Below are 17,750 nucleotides of genomic sequence, written 5' to 3'. Positions count from 1 at the left end.
ACACAACTGCTTCAAATGAGCAATACTCATGGAATTAAAATGACCACATCTACCATCAGTAGGAATACTTATTCCCATCATGTGCTCTGATGTCAGCAGAAAGAATAATACAAGTTAACCTATTATAAAGAATTTGGAATGAGTTGTTAAGCTCAACAGAACAGTTAGACCAAACAGTATTACAATTGTCAAAATTATGCATAACTATGCATTAGCAAGCATGCATGATGAGGGTATCCTTTGGAAGGTTTGACACAGCGAATAACAACACATTGCTTAAAAATAGGCCTATAATTTCAAACATCCAATTTATCACCTGCCTTAAAAATTGGTGTAACTTGAGCCCACTTCCAGCTTGTTGGATAAATTAATGTACATTAGAGGATTACAAATACATGCTATAGAATGACATACATAAGGCGTAGCTAGTTGCAACAACTTGACACTAAATGTCTGAGTGTAAGGCCCTTCGCACTTGATTATTAGTTTCCTGTTGAAGATTTTGAAAGAGGGATGAGGTGACTTTTAATTATTAATTATTAATTATCTTTTATTTTCTTTATTTAGTTTGAACTATTACAAGCAACTATTGACTCGTTTTGACTAGAGCGGGCATTTAATTATTTCACAACAATATTTGATTTTATAAATAAGTGAAGGTGGAGTTGTACTCTTTGTTCATTCATCATTATTGTTGATATTATTAAAGTCAGAAAATGGCAAGTAGAAGTAGTTGAAAGTTATTTTAAAGGAGAAAATTAGAAATAAAAATAAAATAATTAATTATTTTGAGATTTTCAATTTTGGACGCGGGCGGTAAACAGGAAACTAATAATCAAGTGCGAAGGGCCTAATGGTTGAAATCTAATCATGTGATAAATATCTCTACCATTGCATGAATTAATATTTATTTTACATCACTCAGATTCTAAAACTTCAAGAATAGTTATTACTACTCATATGAATGCACAATGCAAGTTACATTACATAATTCACATTTCTTATAATTTACCCACAACTAATCTGTATATAAGCGACAACATGTTGTACACATGCATACTAAATGTGTCTAAGTGCAAAGGGTCATAACTTATCATGCGGTATCAGCGTTGTTGGAATGATAAAAATTATCAAGCAGCATTATCTACCATTCAAAAGTTCTACTATCAAACAGCATTATTTGATAGTATAATATTGAATGGAATGAAGCAATGAGGTGTCTAGAAATAACAGAAAGTAGCTCTACACTGGCAAGCTACTATAAGGAGGGCAATTCATAGAAATCTTACCACTCTCAACAATGTGGCACAAAAATATCTTGTTACACACTATTTGCTCCCCTTTAATCCCAATTGCATCACTTCTTTTAAAAATCAAAGTTGGATATGATTTGAATTATGGAGTAGATCTAGATTGAATGGTGTTTGAATCAGGTTAGCATTCATAAATCTGAAGAGATAGGATGATTTGAGTCCAATGTAGTCATCCTCAGTGTATGCCTTGTAAATAATGTATCCAATGTGCAAGGCTTTGAAGAGAAAGAGGTATCATATAAACTAGGCAATACTAATGGGACAATTACATGGTATTGTAATAAATTGTCATCCGTTAGTGCTTGCATCAATTCCCGATGGATGTTTTGTGGATAAGATTGTTATGAACTGTTTTAAAATTATGCATCTCTGATAAGTCAGGTTTACGAAATGATACGTATGTACAAATAGCAGGATCCCCTCGTTCCACTAGCTGAGTAAACAGAAGCGATCACTAAAACAGGACAAATCACTGAACCGTTAACTTGCAGACTATGGCGATTGATACCACATCATATTGCTATTTATCATTTCCCCTGCGCACACATATACAATATAAACATGCATGGATTTAACCATCAACCATAACCCCGTACCCGGTCCATGTATCTTTTTCTTCCTCCTCTTCCTCTTTTTCTTCTTTCTGTTTCATATTGCCTGCGTATCACCAAGCACCACAAATAATAGTGCATTGGCCTATTGTGTCGGTATATCGCATCCCCATGGGTGTCCAGTTGCATGTTTCATAATAAAATGCCACATTTTCACAATTTTGAAAGCAAATTCTTTTCCGATTTCAACCAAGCTAGTCTATAACACTTCCTGTGTTTTCAATCTTTAGTATGAATTTTGCTATATTTTGATAAAAACTGACAGAGCATTTCATACACATACATACACCATTTCCCTATTTATAGAGATAATTTATAAATATAATAAAAAAACTTGTTCATAGAAAATAATATTCTGCATTAGATAAAATCAAGCACAGTATAAAATTCTGCTATGTCCATGAAAAAACTTTGCATTTGTATTTACTTTTTGTCTATTTTCCATTTTTAACAACAGGTTTAATAATCATCAAGATGCTACAAGTGCCATTGTAGGGGTACATGGAATGATGATAGAAGGTCAAAAGGTCAGATGTGCATGGGGCAAGGAATCTTCTGACCCCAATTACCAAAATGCGGTAAGAAAGAATTGATGTGCTGAATATCAGAAGGCTAACAAACAAACTTGACAATGCATTTTAAGAGAGTGGTATTCTACCCATTGCTGTGCACATCAAAAGGTGTTATCCTTCTAAGCCTATTCTGAATAACGTACCATATCTTGTCACCATCCCACTTACATAACAGTACATAGGTACTTCTATATGAACATTGCAACATAGTTACTCCTTTGGTACATCACAATCTGCAACCTGGGTATGATTTCCTAGACAAAATGATTTTGACAGTTTTGGGTTTAAATCCAATAATAAATTGCAAACATTAATGTGAAAATCATGTGCCATTAATGTCTTGTGTACCACTGCCTTAAGTAGTTTGTGACAACACACCTCCCTTACGAATGGGATACCATAATGTCAAATTTACTACTTTAACACAATTTTACAAGGCTCCATTAATGTTACAGGTCCATTGTTTCCTTTACATTATATGAGATACTACTTGTACGGATATCCATGAATAATCGTTTCTCTGTTTGTCACGGCTGTCTTGTTTGCATATATCAATATTTATGTGGCTGTTACATCTGTTCACTTTTATGCAAGTAAAATTTAATATTGCTTATTAATTATTAAATTAAAGCACAGCGGCATCGAGAATAATGGCAAGGATAGAAGTTCAAAAGGATGAAATTGTTTTTAGCCAGTAAATTGTCTAGGGGAAAATTAATCGCATTAAATTGAATGGTAAAATGGATCAAGCCAATTATACGTTTAGAAATGAATTTCGAAAATCTGTGGTACAAAATTATAATGAAAGTCTCATATAGGTCTGTAAACAAAATGGCAACCCAGTAAAGGATGTTTATTCCGTATATGCGGCCATTTTACCCACCTATTAGCATATTGTAGGAGACCTTTGTCCGGTCAACGAGATATGAATAAAAAGTGTACAAATTGCAATCGGCAGTAAATTGAGTTCATCATAGCTGTAAGTTGCATATTTAACAAAGCAAATAGTGAGACAAATTAAAGTAGATTTACAAAACACATACACTGTTTAAAGTAGAACACAAGATGTAATTTACCGACAACTGGGATATTATGATATGGCTTAACATAGTGAATTAAAGGAAGGTGACCTGATATATTTGAAAATCGAATTCCTTAAAACTTACCTATAACATAAAATGTCATCCCTTTCAAACATTCATGCAAAAAGAACATGTAAATGTTCCTTGTAAATGTGACTAATTCCTTATGGGATTACTGACATTTTATATGGCATGAATTTGGTAGTCTACAGTGTTTTTATTGATGATTATCATCATGATCATGTAATAAATTGATATCAAATGAGAGATCCTATTTTTCTCATTAATATATTGAAATTAGGAGTTCCAAATCAGTGTATTTCCAAAGATATGATCAAAAAACTGATGAATTAGTCTCAAACGTGGTATACCACATTTGAGACCATTTGACAGTTTTTTGATGATTTCTCCGGAAATATACCGATTTGGAACACCTAATTTCATTATGTTAATGAGAAATATATGAGCTTTCACCTGATACCAAAATCTGCATTTTAATGGGTTAAAGTGGGGGGATGAGGTTGTCAATCATGTTACCCACCTTTAAACACATTCTTTCGATATGGCTTAACATGAGTTAGACACATTCTTTGGATATGGCTTAACATAATGAATTAGACACATTCTTGGATATGGCTTAACATATTGAGTTAGATGCATTCTTTGGATATGGCTAAACATAATGAATTAGACACATTCTTTGGATATGGCTAAACATAATGAATTAGACACATTCTTTGGATATGGCTTAACATAATGAATTAGACACATTCTTGGATATGGCTTAACATAATGAATTAGACACATTCTTTGGATATGGCTAAACATAATGAATTAGACACATTCTTTGGATATGGCTAAACATAATGAATTAGACACATTCTTTGGATATGGCTTAACATAATGAATTAGACACATTCTTGGATATGGCTTAACATATTGAGTTAGACACATTCTTTGGATATGGCTAAACATAATGAATTAGACACATTCTTTGGATATGGCTAAACATAATGAATTAGACACATTCTTTGGATATGGCTAAACATAATGAATTAGACACATTCTTTGGATATGGCTTAACATAATGAATTAGACACATTCTTGGATATGGCTTAACATAATGAATTAGACACATTCTTTGGATATGGCTAAACATAATGAATTAGACACATTCTTTGGATATGGCTAAACATAATGAATTAGACACATTCTTTGGATATGGCTAAACATAATGAATTAGACACATTCTTTGGATATGGCTTAACATAATGAATTAGACACATTCTTGGATATGGCTTAACATAATGAATTAGACACATTCTTTGGATATGGCTAAACATAATGAATTAGACACATTCTTTGGATATGGCTAAACATAATGAATTAGACACATTCTTTGGATATGGCTAAACATAATGAATTAGACACATTCTTTGGATATGGCTTAACATAATGAATTAGACACATTCTTGGATATGGCTTAACATATTGAGTTAGACACATTCTTTGGATATGGCTAAACATAATGAAGTAGACACATTCTTTGGATATGGCTAAACATAATGAATTAGACACATTCTTTGGATATGGCTTAACATTACAACTTAAATACGTTCTTTAGAGGTAACTAAGTGTCAAAAAAGGTTACATGTGTAAAGATTTCCAAATTTGATCTAGAAATTGACCTAGTCCAACATTGTGTACCTTTATGCCATGCCATTTTCATCTCTTACCTTATAGGACATCGAGAGTGCCCGAAGAATCATAGTGGAGGATGGACTAAATGGCTACAATGCTTTAGTATGTTTTTTTTGTTTCTTCATTTGATAGTAAATGATGTTGAATGTCTTTCAAATCATTACTCCTCCATAGTTACCTTTCTGCATGCATGCCTCAAATATTTGAACATGACCGATTGTCTATTGTATGGTACAAATCTCTTGAGTAGGCCAAACAAAATTTTGCAGTCAAACTGCTGGAGAATAGCAGATAATTTTGATTAATAGAATTGAGCAGAATCGCTATCAAGATTTAGTACATGTAACCTTTTTTAAGGAACACTCGGGTCAGGGTTCACCTGAAGGGAAGGTTATTTACCCCTCTTCCTTCCATCCCTCTCCACAAGCTATTGTGTTATAAATATATTCAATCTGTAATTGATCTGAGGGTTTAGGCAAATATTCACCATGATTTCAACTCACTAAACAGGAATATGTGAATAATTTATCAAATGAATATCCTCAAAGATGAGTGTTCAAATTTACAATCTTTGTTTTTAACAATATAAGCAATCTTTCTCTCATGTATTGTTAACATTCAAGTGTTATTTCTGTATGTGTGGAGTATAGGCAAAGTCAGGCAGTCATCAGAAGCATGTAGTGTCCTGCCTGCCTGTCTAATTGTGTTCTAGGCTTCTGATGGCCAAATCTTCTTTCTCACTGCAATATACTAAATTAAGTCATGCATTTTATTTTGATCATTACAGACGACAACAGCTCAGACCCCCTACACTTACCAGGGATACTTTCCACAGCAGCAGGCCGTGACTGGCGTAAGTGGTCAGTTCTACAACCAATACCCTAGTCAACAGTACGTAGCAGCGCAAGTAGCTGGCCCGGTGGCAGGACCCAATGCCGTATACAGCACAAACTACTATGCCCAAGGATACCAGCCATCGTAAGTAGTGTGCATACTTGTGTATATATGTAATAGTCATTTGTGCTACGCCAATATCCACTCAGTATTTTTGTACTCTATTTGCAAGTCAATAGTTTGATATAAATTTCATCAGCAACAGAGAAGTTATTCATTGGTAGAACATCAGCGCTGTCACCTTCGGAGCCTTATTTCACCCTTTTTATGATGAGCACTCCATTTTAGTTTCCTCTTGTGAAGGTGGCTTGGGAATAGTTCCTTGAACTGTGTTTCTTCTCTTTGTTAACTTACAAACAAACAAAATCAGCTTATACTTAAACCTATCAATAACACGGCTTAAGCTACACTAGCAAGTGCTACACCGTTTCAACGGTCGACCCGGGGTGATGTAAGGCAGTAGGCAGGACTAGTGAAGAGCTATGAAAAGTGTCATTGAGGAATAGTTCTTTCATTGGTAGAACATCAACACTGTCACCATCGAAGCCTATTTCACAGTATAGTGTGCACTGGGGTCTCTGGACTTTGGACAAGACTTTGGCGGGTTAAACCGGTTTTATGAGCGCCAAACCGCCCTCTTCCCTCCAAGTGCTTTATTGGTGAAGTTAGGTCCATCTGGTTGAATGCTTTGTATTCTTAACTGATCTATGTATTCTGTCTTTGTCTTTTGTCTTGCAGACCCAACATGACAGTGATGCAAACTGCTGCTGGACAGTACATGCAAGGCTTTGGTTCAGGTCAAGTCCCACAGGGTCAAGGAGCATACATGGGTCAACAAGTAGCCCAGACGATGATAGCACCTTCCACCCAAGCCGGTTTCATGCAAGCAGGATACCAAACTCAATAGAAGCACCTGTATTGGTCCCTACCCTTCCCCTCCCTAGTACCTCAGGGGGTCCATATCACTAGGGGTGATGCCAGGCTTACTTCCATTGATTTGTTCTAACTTCAGTTCCATATTTTATGTGAAATCATTTGGTACTTGTTTTATATTACATCAGTTTGTTAGAATCCTGATCATGTAAGCCAGTTATGTGGGTACCAAATCTTATTTACAAATCTGATTTGGATAAACCACTGTGTAGGCAATTGTGTGGAAGGTCAGTGTATGTAAGTCAACTCTAGTGGTAGGACCCCCTGCAAGGGAACTCACTCTTGTAAAAAGGCTGACTGTTCAACTTTGACCAGGTTTTGACCCGATGATAACCCATGATATTATGTTCAGGTCGACCTTACTTCTTTATACAGTGTGTCCCAGAGAAAAATATAGTATATATATTTCAACAAAAATGACACTTCTGTTTGTTTTTTAGAATCATTAATTACATGTGTGATTTTTTCAGTTTCACTTTGATTTTCTATAACTATTTTTGTAAACAAAAAATTGCATGGCAAAATTATTTACAAAAATGTATATTGCCTGTTTGATCTATGCCACTTTCTGTAAATGTCTTCTGCAAACAGAACGGACCAATTCATGGCCATGATATCAAAAAGTGTAAATAACTTTGCTATAGTTTTCTCAGTAAAAGAGAGAAATATCTGTTTGTATTTTGAAAGACAGTCAAAGATGATATGTACAAGAGGTGTCATTGTTTGGGACACACTGTAGAGTTAGGCCAGGTATTTCCTTTTACACTACACAGTACCTCATTCAAAGAGAAAACTTGGCCTAGCTGAATGAATGAATGAATGAAGTAAAGTGAAGATGAAAATCTTTCATTGTAAAAATAAATAATGAAATGAAATAAAAAAAAATATAAGAGAAAAAATGAAAATATGTAGGCTCAAAATGAGACCATGCCCTACTCAATGAAACAAACATGATGGGCTGTAATGTCAATGTTCAGTATTTAAAGCAATACCTTTTCATAATGTTAATTGTCTATAAAGGTCTAATCACTAGGTCTTGCCCCCTTCCCAGCTCAGATAAGCTTAATTGTCTCAAATTCCTGGGTTTACCTGCACCACTAATAGCTTAACTTCTTGATACAACGAAAATTGCTCTGAAATATTTGAACAATTAGATTACTGGGTTGATTGATGACAACATTTGCCCAGTTTTTGCTTTTGTTCACATCCAAATAGCAGATTGTTGTAGTTTACCCCAGGATAGGAGAATGCAACAGCAAAATATACCTCGTCTAGTGTACATCCTCATTCATCAAGTATAAGTTCAAAGCCTCATGTATGACTGTGTATTGAAATAGACTCACTTGAGTAACACCGGGTATCGTTATTTAGCATCTTGGAGATCACGTTTAAGCCATGGCAGGTGATACTTTGTCAGCAATAATAACAACAAAATGTTGCCATACAGGCAGTTTGAAACAAGTGTTGGATTCATTCGCACAACTCTGACAGAGAGGTTGAGAAACTTGTATACAGCACAGCAAGGCATGCTTACAAGGCTTTTGGTTTCGCAAGAGAGAAGTTGAACACAAATAAGTTGGTCTGTGTAGTTGTGCATGGCATGTATATGGGTCAGTACTGTTTATTCTTTGAGATGTGGATAAGCAAACAGGAGGTGAGACGACATGCTTTCACATCCGAGCTAAATGTCCCACGGCAAAGATTTAGGACAGTTGTACAAACCTGTGACTTGTGACTAACTTGTATGCTAGAGTGTAAGTCAACAGTTTCTGTTTTAAAGGTGCGTTGGTCACAGTGGTTGATGAGAATGTGTTGACAAGGGTTCACTTTTGATCCAAAACACAATCCCTGCTACTCCTGCCATGGTATTTCTCCCCTATGAGTGAATCTGCAAGACTTTTTTGGCCTTTGATAATATGAGGATGTAGTTTTGGATGCCATCTGATCTTTACTTTCAGCTATGTTGTTGCTAGGGATTTTTCTTGTCGTTTTGGCCTTTTGTTTTCTGCAATATATCTGAATCCCACCTATTTACAAAAAAAAAAGTTCAGCAGGGTTTTGTACAATTCTGTCATGCAAATCTTCAGCAGATTTATCATTATTTCACTTAGTGGTTAATTTTGGGGTTTAAACTTTTTGCCTTCAGCCTGTATATTCTATGCAAAAGTAGTACCGATACCATTCCCCATTGCTGCTGTTAACGGTGAAACAAGCCAGGTGTATTTTTAGTATGTCAACCTTGCGTGGTGATAATTTTTGTAGACAAACCTTTCTTAATTACAGAATTCAGAAACCCTATTTTCATATTTAATTCCATGATTTCAAAGTCTATTCATTCCCCAACTATTTTCAACTACTTGTTCAAAATTCTACAGGCTTCCAAAGGGGATTTATGGTCATATAAATGCTGCCCCCTACAACAGAACATAGCTGGGAGTAACAAGGGATGTGAGCCCTGTGATTTGAACCTAGGTAGTTGACATATCTTAAGTTTTCTCATTTTGAGCAATTTATATAATAAAAGATGAAATAAAATGTTAAAAACGAGGCAAACTTGGGCTATTTGAAGGCCTTTGTGTTGGCATATAACCTACCAATGCAACAGGTAACTTATATTATTTTTTTCACAGAAGTATTGAAATCCAACTTGGACAAATGTATTAATTACAGAAATGATCTAAATGCAGGCTACTTTATTTTTGTTCCACATATATAGTCTTTTGGTGAGAAACTATTCTTGGTAATGTGGCTACAGGGTTTAATCCTATTTGAGCATCTGATATTTTGTAAGTTTTAAAACTGTCATATACCAAACCAAACCTAACATAGTAACCCTGCCACTCTAAATATGTATATTTTTGTCAAGAACTAAATAGGCTTGCCAAATTCTAGTAAACGCATCGTCAGATTTGTGCAAACTGAATGGTTTCAACTTACCAAGAAGACCCTTGCTGTAGTGAGTGTGTACAAATGAGTTATGATGCATTCCAGTAACAAAAATAACAGTTGTGTGGAAAAGACCAACTATTTTCAGTTAGCTACTGCATCAAAAAATATATGTAGGAAACATTTTAGAGCGGCTATCAATATGATATGATGTAAGCACATCTGTACTTTATAGGCTGATGTGGAGAGTGTGTACGTCTCCATAACAGAAGTCAGAACCTGTTAGCAGATTTGTGCTCCAAACCCTCCTGGAATCTGCTGTAGTGTTTCATTCTGCAAGCTTATGGAGATGTAGTGCCAACCAAATTTAGTGTGATTAACCCCTCTTCCTACTTTAATAATGTTAATTTCAATGATTGTGTAATGGTTCGAGGTTAAACACAATCTCAAAAGACCCATTTGAATAATCTTTTTCAAATACAACTCAATTAATTATACTCATGGATGCAGTATAATTGCTTGCTTGCTTACCTGCATAATTCATGACTGGGAAGAGGTGAAATGCTTTCAAACATTGGTAGATGCTATTGAAAGTTGAGTGGTAAAGTTAATCGCCTAGAACATAAATCTCAGAATTGGTCACTTGTTTAATTTTGATAGTTTTGGGAGTAAACAGACAACATTGACATCTTGTCAATATTTATCAAAAATTCTTTGTTGGCTTAAAATATGTGATCTGTATGGTGAAGAAACCTGTATTAAGCTTACATGCAACTCAGTAGTATCATTTAGTGCAGACATGCTTTACAGTATCAGTATTACAGATATTGATAATAGTTGGTCTAATCACCACACTGTAATAATACTTATCCAATGTTTGGTATTAGCTATTGGCAAAGTAACTGCATCATTCTGTCATTAATACATTTGCTTTGCTCTGCCGGCCGGCCCAAAGTTTGCCTTGTTATTACATTGCTGCAAGAAGGAACATAAATGTAAGCAGCACAATATGTTGTACACCCAAAGTGTGGGAAGTCAAATAAATTTCTGGCATTGTAACAACACTCCTTTCCATGTGTGTTTATGTTATGTTCCCCAGCCAATCACGTGTTTGCTCTTGTCAAGACTAAATATAATTGGCACAGTTTCCTTGGGAGGGAAAAATGTTTCTATGATTTGTTAGATAGATAGGTGTTTTTATAATGCGCTTGGAGAAGGTGATTATTTTTTCTTTGTTCTGTTTCATTGGGAGCAGATAGCAGGAAATTTGCTGTTTCATTCTTGATTTTGCGAACTTGCCAATGTTAAACAGGTGTGTAGATACTGTGGGCTCAGGTCTTAATTACAAATTCATTAAACACAGTGCCTTTGTTTATTGAAATAAAACTTAAAAATAAAATTCATGCACTAAACTATGTATTTAGACAACCAACCAACCTCCCAGTTTGATCCCTTTTCTATGTGCTAATTTCCCTTCTTTTAGAGAGCCTAGCATTTAACCAAATTGCCTTCTCCAGGCTTACCCTATATGTTCTGACGTATGTCTTTATATATGAGAAAAACAATGTTTTGAACAATTTTTGTAGGACAAATTTTGCAATATTTAACATAAGCTGTGTTCTTGTGTTGGTTAACTTAATGGTACAATTATGCAAATCAATTCTGTATAAACAAATCTGTAGGTATCTAGGTATCGAAGTCCTTGGGGAATTTTTCTTTCTAGAAACACTGTAGTGATGGATGGTGCTGGAAACTATTTTGTATGCCTTTTTTTGCAATGTCATGTAACCATGGTAACCCATGTTAGATATCAAGAGATTGTATTTCATAGAATATCACCATAGGAAACAGTGTTGTTACAATGCCATCGTTTTTGTAAATATACCAAATGTCAGATAAACAAGCACATGAAAGAGGGAATATGTTACATAAATATGTGTCTAATAAGGACATGAAAGAAAATACTATTGTTGCCAACTAAAGCCTAATTATTTATGAAATGTTTTGTGTTACCACTAGCTGGGAACGTGTATGTATACTTGGGATACCAGGGCTGTGTCCACTACCCACATTGTAGGTGTTTGTGTTGGTAATTACTTGTAGTATTTTTTGTTTTACCAAAGGAGATAAAATATACATGTGAAATGAATTTGTGGTGTTGCACATATTTTTTTTTTTTTTTATAACAGCAAATTAGGGTGCAAGTACTACAACAAGCAAATATAAAAGTTGTCCGTCGAATTGTTGTTTTGTTTATGTGGTTATCAGTGCCAGGCCAAAAATTGTCAACAAATTTGTGTAAATGGGACGGTTATTTTATTGACTACTTGTTCTGCAAACATATAACTTCATCCATTACCCTGATACCTAATGCTCCCTCCTTCTTTAATGCCAGCTGTGATTCCTAATAATCACATGGTTGATGTATCTAATACAAATTGTTTTTTGTTCAAGGTGATTTTCTCATTGCTCAAGGATATTTACTGGTTGATCAAGTCGAAAATGTTACGGGTAAATGTAATATTTTATCAGATGAAGAGTGGTCACAACATGTGTTCAGGTGTCCGATGATGCAACCAGAGTTAAGTAGAGCTAAGATGTATAAGCAGAAACTTTGCTGGTGAATCACAGCCACTGTTCTATTCCATGAGGCTATGCCAGTTGCAATCTATACATCCCCTATGGAAGACATGACCTTAATCTCTCATACAGGGGGTGTAGAATTCAAATGGAGTCACCCATTCAGATAACCCCATTTGCAATACATACTACCTGTGTGGAATATTAAGATAATGTCTTCCATTGGGGGTATGGATTTCAACTGGAATAGCCTACTGTCCATAGATGAATTTACTGCGATTAAAAAGTTTCTGTTGTCTTATTTTTGCTACCAGAATCATTACATAAGTAACTTGGCCATAACATTGCTATAGGAACCTTCATGTTATAGTGGTGTTCACTATAATCGGACAATCTTTTTCAGACTGCCATGTATACTTTGTTATAACTAGAGATAGTCTATATGCAAATTGAGCAGAAGGGACATAAAACTACACTTCCTTATATGCAATCAATATTAACATGTTTTATTGGCTGTAATTCAAATATGTCCTTGATATAGTGCTCAAGTAAAAAGCTACCAAGCATGGTGACTATTTCTTATGTTACAACACAACTATCCGTGGCTGTCTTCTGCTTTAATATCATTTGTCAAATAAAATGGAGCTCAGTTATTACCTCACCAGATACCATTGTAGTTTAAAAGATTGAAACTATATTTTTTCTATCAATAAATGTAAAAAGCAAATACTAAAGTGAAACATCTGTTGACAGATGCAAATTGTGCTCTGTACCGTATAACAAATATCACCACATCAAAGGCAAATATGTTAATTATTATATAACATATGCGCAGTGCAGATGCTGGGTTCTCAAAGCTCTTGGTAGACACGGATGAGTGTTTGTACTATGTAACACAAATTGTCAATGCATAAAGCTGATGTTAATTGCTTGTGGCAGAATTGAGTGCCAGGAATAAGGAGCTAGATCGATAAACCGTCATCTTTACTTGTTAACTTTCACAATGATCAAGTTTGCAAAAGTGAATTGACCACCAGATATCGGCAGTCATTCAAATATGCTATGTGTAATGGAAACGTATGAATCATACTTGCACATAGCCGATGTCTGTTACATTGGAAAATCACTTGCATATAACTGAAATGGAACAAGTCATTGGAGACATGTGATTGTTGTTACTTGACAAAAGGGACTGGTCATTTGGGGGGGGGGGGGCATATTTGCATAAATTCATTTATTATAAAATATATCTTATTCAATTTACTATAAGGTGGGACATGAACTTTTGTAAAGCCTAGCAAAGTATCTCCAGAACTTTGATTCCGCCCTGAAAAGGAAATTAAAAAAAAATACTTGAACCAAATTGTTTGAACAAAGCCCTGGTGTTGATATCAGTGATAAGTACTTATCAGTACAGCATTTGAATTTTTCCATAGCTAAAAGACAATCAAAGACTTGCTCACATACTAGTCTAATTAACTTTCTGACTAACTAACTTGAACGTTCATCATAATTTAAGAAATTGATTTTCTTATAATTTAAGACCAGGAATGTACGTTGCATGTACTACTATTAGGTGGATCTGTTATGACCATGCTTGAGTGTGCACATAAAGATTCTATATGCAATGCACCGTAAATATTTCCACATCTGTAAAATACAAACGGTTCAAAATGGACTATATATAACAAATGCAAGAACCAGAAAGGTTCTTTACTAATCAAACCGGGAATGGTTCTAAAGAAGAAAATCTTGGACAGTTTTAAGCATTCAGCTTGGAAAGGATTTATGTGAGTGAAAGCTAACAAAAACTGTTGTGCATTAAACAAGATGTAACCATATTTGAAGCAAGATAAATTCTATAATATGGTAAGACTTCAAAAGGGTATAAGTAATCTTAGATAGGTTGTACCCCTGTTGAATATTACCTATGTGGAATATAGGATTTAAATTGAATTATGTGGTGGATAATTTCAGTTTTTAAAACTGGGTATTCCATGTGCAGACAGCCAAAACACATCAGAATAATATATCCTGCAGGCTAGAAATACACCAGCTGCACAATAACTATTTATGTCCCAAGAATAAGTTATGTTCATAGCTCTATCTGTTTTTTGTTTTGGACTGGCGACACATAAACAATGCAGACAAAAATTGTGATATAATATATTGTAGCATACATGCAAATTATACTAAGTAGTAGCAAGGGGATTGTTACTGTGTGAGAAAGAAAATATTGTATAGTTATAGCGTGCTTCATTGACAACATTCCTGTCACTCCAGTGCTCTAGCTCCAGACATGAATTTCACTCCAAAATCACATCATCCCAGGACAAAGTTACATGAGTTGCCATTTCATGATAATTGTCAAGTCTTGTGTATTCATCTTTGCGGTAAATCCCGTAAGCCTTTGCGTGTGAACCCCTAATGTATTCAACGTCACACTGATGTGCACATCGTTTAGCGGACATCATTACTGCGCATCTCAAAAGCCGTGAAATGCACAGTGACAATGTGCGCATCAGTGTGATGTCATAAGGGGATCAAACGCAAAGGCTTATGGGATTATCAAAAAGGTGAATTGTGGGTATTGTACTCAACACATATGTATGGAGGTGATGCATTTAACATTGCCCTGGGGTTAGTATGCTTTGATAGTTGCCCAAGTGATGTTTGAATGTGTTTTTGTTGCAACATGTTTTGTGTAGATAACCAACCAAATCACAGTTGACTTGTCTTCTAGACTCGGACTGTTTGTACTTTGGTTAATTTAGTGTACCCAGTATTGACTTGTAAATGTAGCATATGCCTTATGTTGGGGTTTTAAAAGACTATTATTTAGCATATTTTTTCTGCAAAATGTAAATACATAATTGATACAAATAAAAGTTACTCATTTTTGTACATGTTCCTGGAGCACATGTGGTGGGAGATTTGTCATTGATGCATTTTAGTATGAATTATTGTAATACATGTGAACTTTGTATTGAAACACTTAAAAGAATTCCCGAAGCTATTTAAAACTCCATTTTCTGATGTACAAGGGTAATTAAAAATGATGTTCTTACTACTGTAAGTATAAATTGTATATCATTTTTCTAGAGTTTTATAACTATAACCATTCGGTCCAAATGTGTGTTTGTTTAAGCGAGTGAATGAGTGCAAGAGAGAATAGATATTAAGTAGTTTTTATGTGTGCAGAGTTAATAGCAGTTACAAACTGAGGAAAAATCATGATTTGTGTTGTATTGTGTAAAAGGACAATTTATTACTATGAATTATCAAATGTACAGTATCGCTTGATATAGGGAGAGTTTCTTTTATGTGGGTAACTATATAAAAACTTGATAATTATGATGCATTCTATATGTTTACCCTTGTATACCAGAAAATGTGATAAAAGAAAAATTATGTACTTTTAGAACAAAACACATGTCTGTTATGGGGAAAACTGTACAAAGTATTGTTTTGGGTTTTTTTTGAAAGAGGAAAAACAACCTGTAATAAGTGTAGCTATATAAAAATAGTGCAAAATGTGATTATATATAATGTAGTAGAATAATGGGTAGATTGATATGTTGAGTAGCTTATGTGGTCCTAGGTATATATCACAGTGTCCTAGATAGGAGGAATATGCAGGGATTTAAAACTGTAATAAAATATTACCTTGGTAGTTCTGACAAACTACCCATGATGCATCAGTGTTGTAGATTATGTCAAAGGTCAGATGTCAGGGGGGTTGTTCATAGCTTAGTAGATGTAGAATTATTATTTAGGGGAAAATATGTAAAAGTTAGGCTGATAACCTAACTTATTGTACAGAATAGGAATATAGTAGTTTATACAGGAGAAAAAATAATTAAAAAAATGACCGACTCATGCATAATGTCGTCTGGGTTGTTTTGCTAAATAGCACTGAAGTGAACTCCCAAGAAAAGGCCAATTTCGCCATTTGTAACAAATACCTTCAGTTACCAAACTCTAGCCAAGTCAATTGGGTTTGTATGGAGGGATTATTTAAAAAAAAAAAGCAAATAAAGGAGGTCTAATTTGTACATTGTTGTATTTGTGTGAGTTATTTCAGTCTCTGCCTAGTAACGAATTCTAGTAACCTCTTTACAAAGTGTCATATCATTGGCTAAACCCATTAACCATATTCAGTGCATATATTTTGACTGGAGAACTGCATTCAGGACTTCTGTTGTTACAAAATGGTCCTCATCTGAGACATGAGGTAGCAATGTTACCCTTCTAAGCATGGTACACAGAATTAGAGAAGGAGAACCGGGACTCCCTATACCGCCACGTACAATCGTGCCATCAGCTATGGGGAGAAAATTGGGGGTATTCGGGTCCTTGCCGAATGCCGATGGGGCGCGGAGACGAACAAAAACAATTCTGCGTCTCATCTGAAGCGTCTTGGTACTCGCGTGCAGGTTGCATCAAGTGCATCTCTCAAATGCGTCCTTCATCCATGTCGTGCTTGCACGACAACGAATGCCTCGAGTGCATTCCGAGGGACACCGAATACCTCCATGTCTGTATCAAGATGGCGGTCGAGTCCCGATTAATTCTGTGGCATAGTATTAAGTAACCACACCCGAGACACCCATGTTGCCCTTCTAAGCATAGTATGAAGTAACCTCGTCTGAGACGAGACACACATGTTGCCCTTCTTGGCATGGTATGAAGTAACCTCATCTGAGACACCCATGTTGCCCTTCTAAGCATAGTATGAAGTAACCTCGTCTGAGACCAGACATGTTGCCCTTCTTGGCATGGTATGAAGTAACCTCGTCTGAGACGAGACACACATGTTGCCCTTCTTGGCATGGTATGAAGTAACCACACCCGAGACACACATGTTGCCCTTCTTGGCATGGTATGAAGTAACCACATCTGAGGCACCCATGTTGCCCTTCTTGGCATAGTATGAAGTAACCACATCTGAGGCACCCATGTTGCCCTTCTAAGCATGGTATAAAGTAACCACATCTGAGACACACATGTTGCCCTTCTATGAAGTAACCACATATGAGATGCCCATGTTGCCCTTCTAGGCAAAGTATGAAGTAACCTCATCTGAGACGCCCATGTTGCCCTTCTTATCATTGTATGAAGTAACCACATCTGAGACACCCATGTTGCTCTTATAAGCATTGTATGAAGTAACCACGT

General features: G+C 35.4%; 1 protein-coding gene across 1 annotated transcript in view; it reads left to right on the top strand.

Annotated features, from left to right (window-relative positions):
* The window catches only part of LOC140149023 (nucleolysin TIAR-like), a 349,403-nt gene extending 332,776 nt beyond the window's left edge, over window positions 1–16,627 (top strand). Inside the window, 4 exon segments of the mRNA XM_072171166.1 lie at window positions 2,382–2,502; window positions 5,322–5,381; window positions 6,067–6,257; window positions 6,912–16,627. Of these exon segments, the coding sequence (XP_072027267.1) occupies window positions 2,382–2,502; window positions 5,322–5,381; window positions 6,067–6,257; window positions 6,912–7,080 (541 nt within the window). The 3' untranslated portion in view covers window positions 7,081–16,627.
* The last annotated feature ends 1,123 nt before the right edge of the window (window positions 16,628–17,750 follow it).

This window comes from Amphiura filiformis, chromosome 3, assembly GCF_039555335.1.
Source record: "Amphiura filiformis chromosome 3, Afil_fr2py, whole genome shotgun sequence".
Taxonomy (NCBI): Eukaryota; Metazoa; Echinodermata; class Ophiuroidea; order Amphilepidida; family Amphiuridae; genus Amphiura; species Amphiura filiformis.
The sequence above is the reverse complement of the archived record's forward strand: the minus strand, read 5'-3'. Positions and strand labels throughout refer to the sequence as shown.